This window comes from Erinaceus europaeus, chromosome 1 (assembly GCF_950295315.1).
Source record: "Erinaceus europaeus chromosome 1, mEriEur2.1, whole genome shotgun sequence".
Taxonomy (NCBI): Eukaryota; Metazoa; Chordata; class Mammalia; order Eulipotyphla; family Erinaceidae; genus Erinaceus; species Erinaceus europaeus.
Window position 1 is genome coordinate 199985171 of NC_080162.1, and position 1459 is coordinate 199986629.

At 46.3% G+C, this 1459-nt stretch overlaps 1 protein-coding gene across 1 annotated transcript; it reads right to left on the bottom strand.

Moving 5' to 3' along the window:
* Positions 1-777: 777 nt before the first annotated feature.
* On the bottom strand, positions 778-999 carry LOC132542076 (ubiquitin-like protein 5). Its single transcript, XM_060204523.1, has one exon. It carries the CDS (start codon positions 997-999, stop codon positions 778-780), a length of 222 nt encoding a protein of 73 aa, XP_060060506.1.
* Between the last annotated feature and the right edge of the window lie 460 nt (positions 1000-1459).

Below are 1459 nucleotides of genomic sequence, written 5' to 3' on the forward strand. Positions count from 1 at the left end.
CACTTTATTCACTGCAGCAACTCCAGGACCAAAAAAAAAAATTAATTATCTTTTTATGTATTGGATACTGACAGTCAGAAATCTAGAGGGAAAGAGAGGGGAGCTAGAGAGGAAGACAGACAGATACCTGTAGCACTGTTTCACCACTTGCAAAGCTTTCTCCCTTCAGGTGGGGACCAGGGGCATGAATATGGCTCCTTGTGCAGGGTACCATATATGCTCAATCAGGTGAATTTAGAGATTCTCCTATAATCCTATTCAGAAGTTCACATTGTTGCTTATTCCTTGTCATTACCTATGGGGAGGAGGAAGTGCAGTCTAGAACATGCAGGCAGGCTAAGACTGCAATATATATATATATATATATATATATATATATATATATATATATATATATAGCCACCAGTGTTGTTGGTGGGCCTTTCTGCCTACATGAGAATCCACTGACCTCCATGATCAGCAGCTGTGAAGTCTGTGGGGTAAGTTGGGAGGGGTGGAATGGTGCACAGGATGAGAACCCTCAGTCTGTGCCAAGCAGGAAGAGGGGGAATCTGGGACACCCTGGGGACCCTTACCCCAGTGGCATAGATGTGCATGGCCTGATGGGCAGGAGCAGGATGTCTTCCAAGGCTATCTCCACCAGGTTTTTGTTGTTGTTTGTTTGCTTTGTGTTTGTTTTTCTGAAGAAGGTTCTGATTGCTTTATTGACATGAGTTTTTAAAAACAGGAGCTTGGGAGCAGTAGGGGTGAAGGCGGTAGCCAAGGTAGGCAGATTCACTACTGACAGAAGAGTTCTGGGTTCATGCCATTGTGGATTTCATAGTCCCCCAGGGACACGTGGTCCTTGAAGGTTCTGTACCACTGCTTCAGGATGATCTTGTCCCAGTGGGTTTCTATCCGGACAATGGTCAGCTTCTTCAGGTCCCCAGTGGGGTCATCCGTGTTGCACTTCACATGGGCCTTCTTCCCCAGACGGTCGTTGTAAACCACCTCAATCATCTTGAGGCTCTGACACTACCACCTTTGCTGAGCCAGGAATCAGAAGGTTTCTTGCACGTCTGTGTTGTCACAGGTTCCCAGCAGAGTAGATGAAGAGAACTCACTTCCAAAGGTTGTTGTGGAAAATCACCAGGAAGGACCCCCAGGGCACTGAAGCAGGAGGTCCAGGGTCCTGTTCTTCTGAAGACCAAGAGTCTGAGCAGGCACAGGTGACTGACTTCCTGTCCGCCTGGTTTTAGACCAACAGGCATTCTTACATAGATGGCATGGGACAGTTTGTGGTAGGTATTACAGTCTGCTTCTGTGGACTAGAACATCCTACCTGGAAAAGTTAGGACTCAAACTGATTGCCAGAAAAGAAAAATACAGGAAGGATGCCCAAATAATCACAGAGGGGGGAAACACAATGCCAATGGACTGCAGATGATACTTCATACCAGGAAGGGGAATATCATGAAAA

Excerpts from the sequence above, each read along its gene's own strand:
- LOC132542076 (XM_060204523.1), bottom strand. The coding sequence starts at position 999 with ATGATTGAGGTGGTTTACAACGACCGTCTGGGGAAGAAGGCCCATGTG.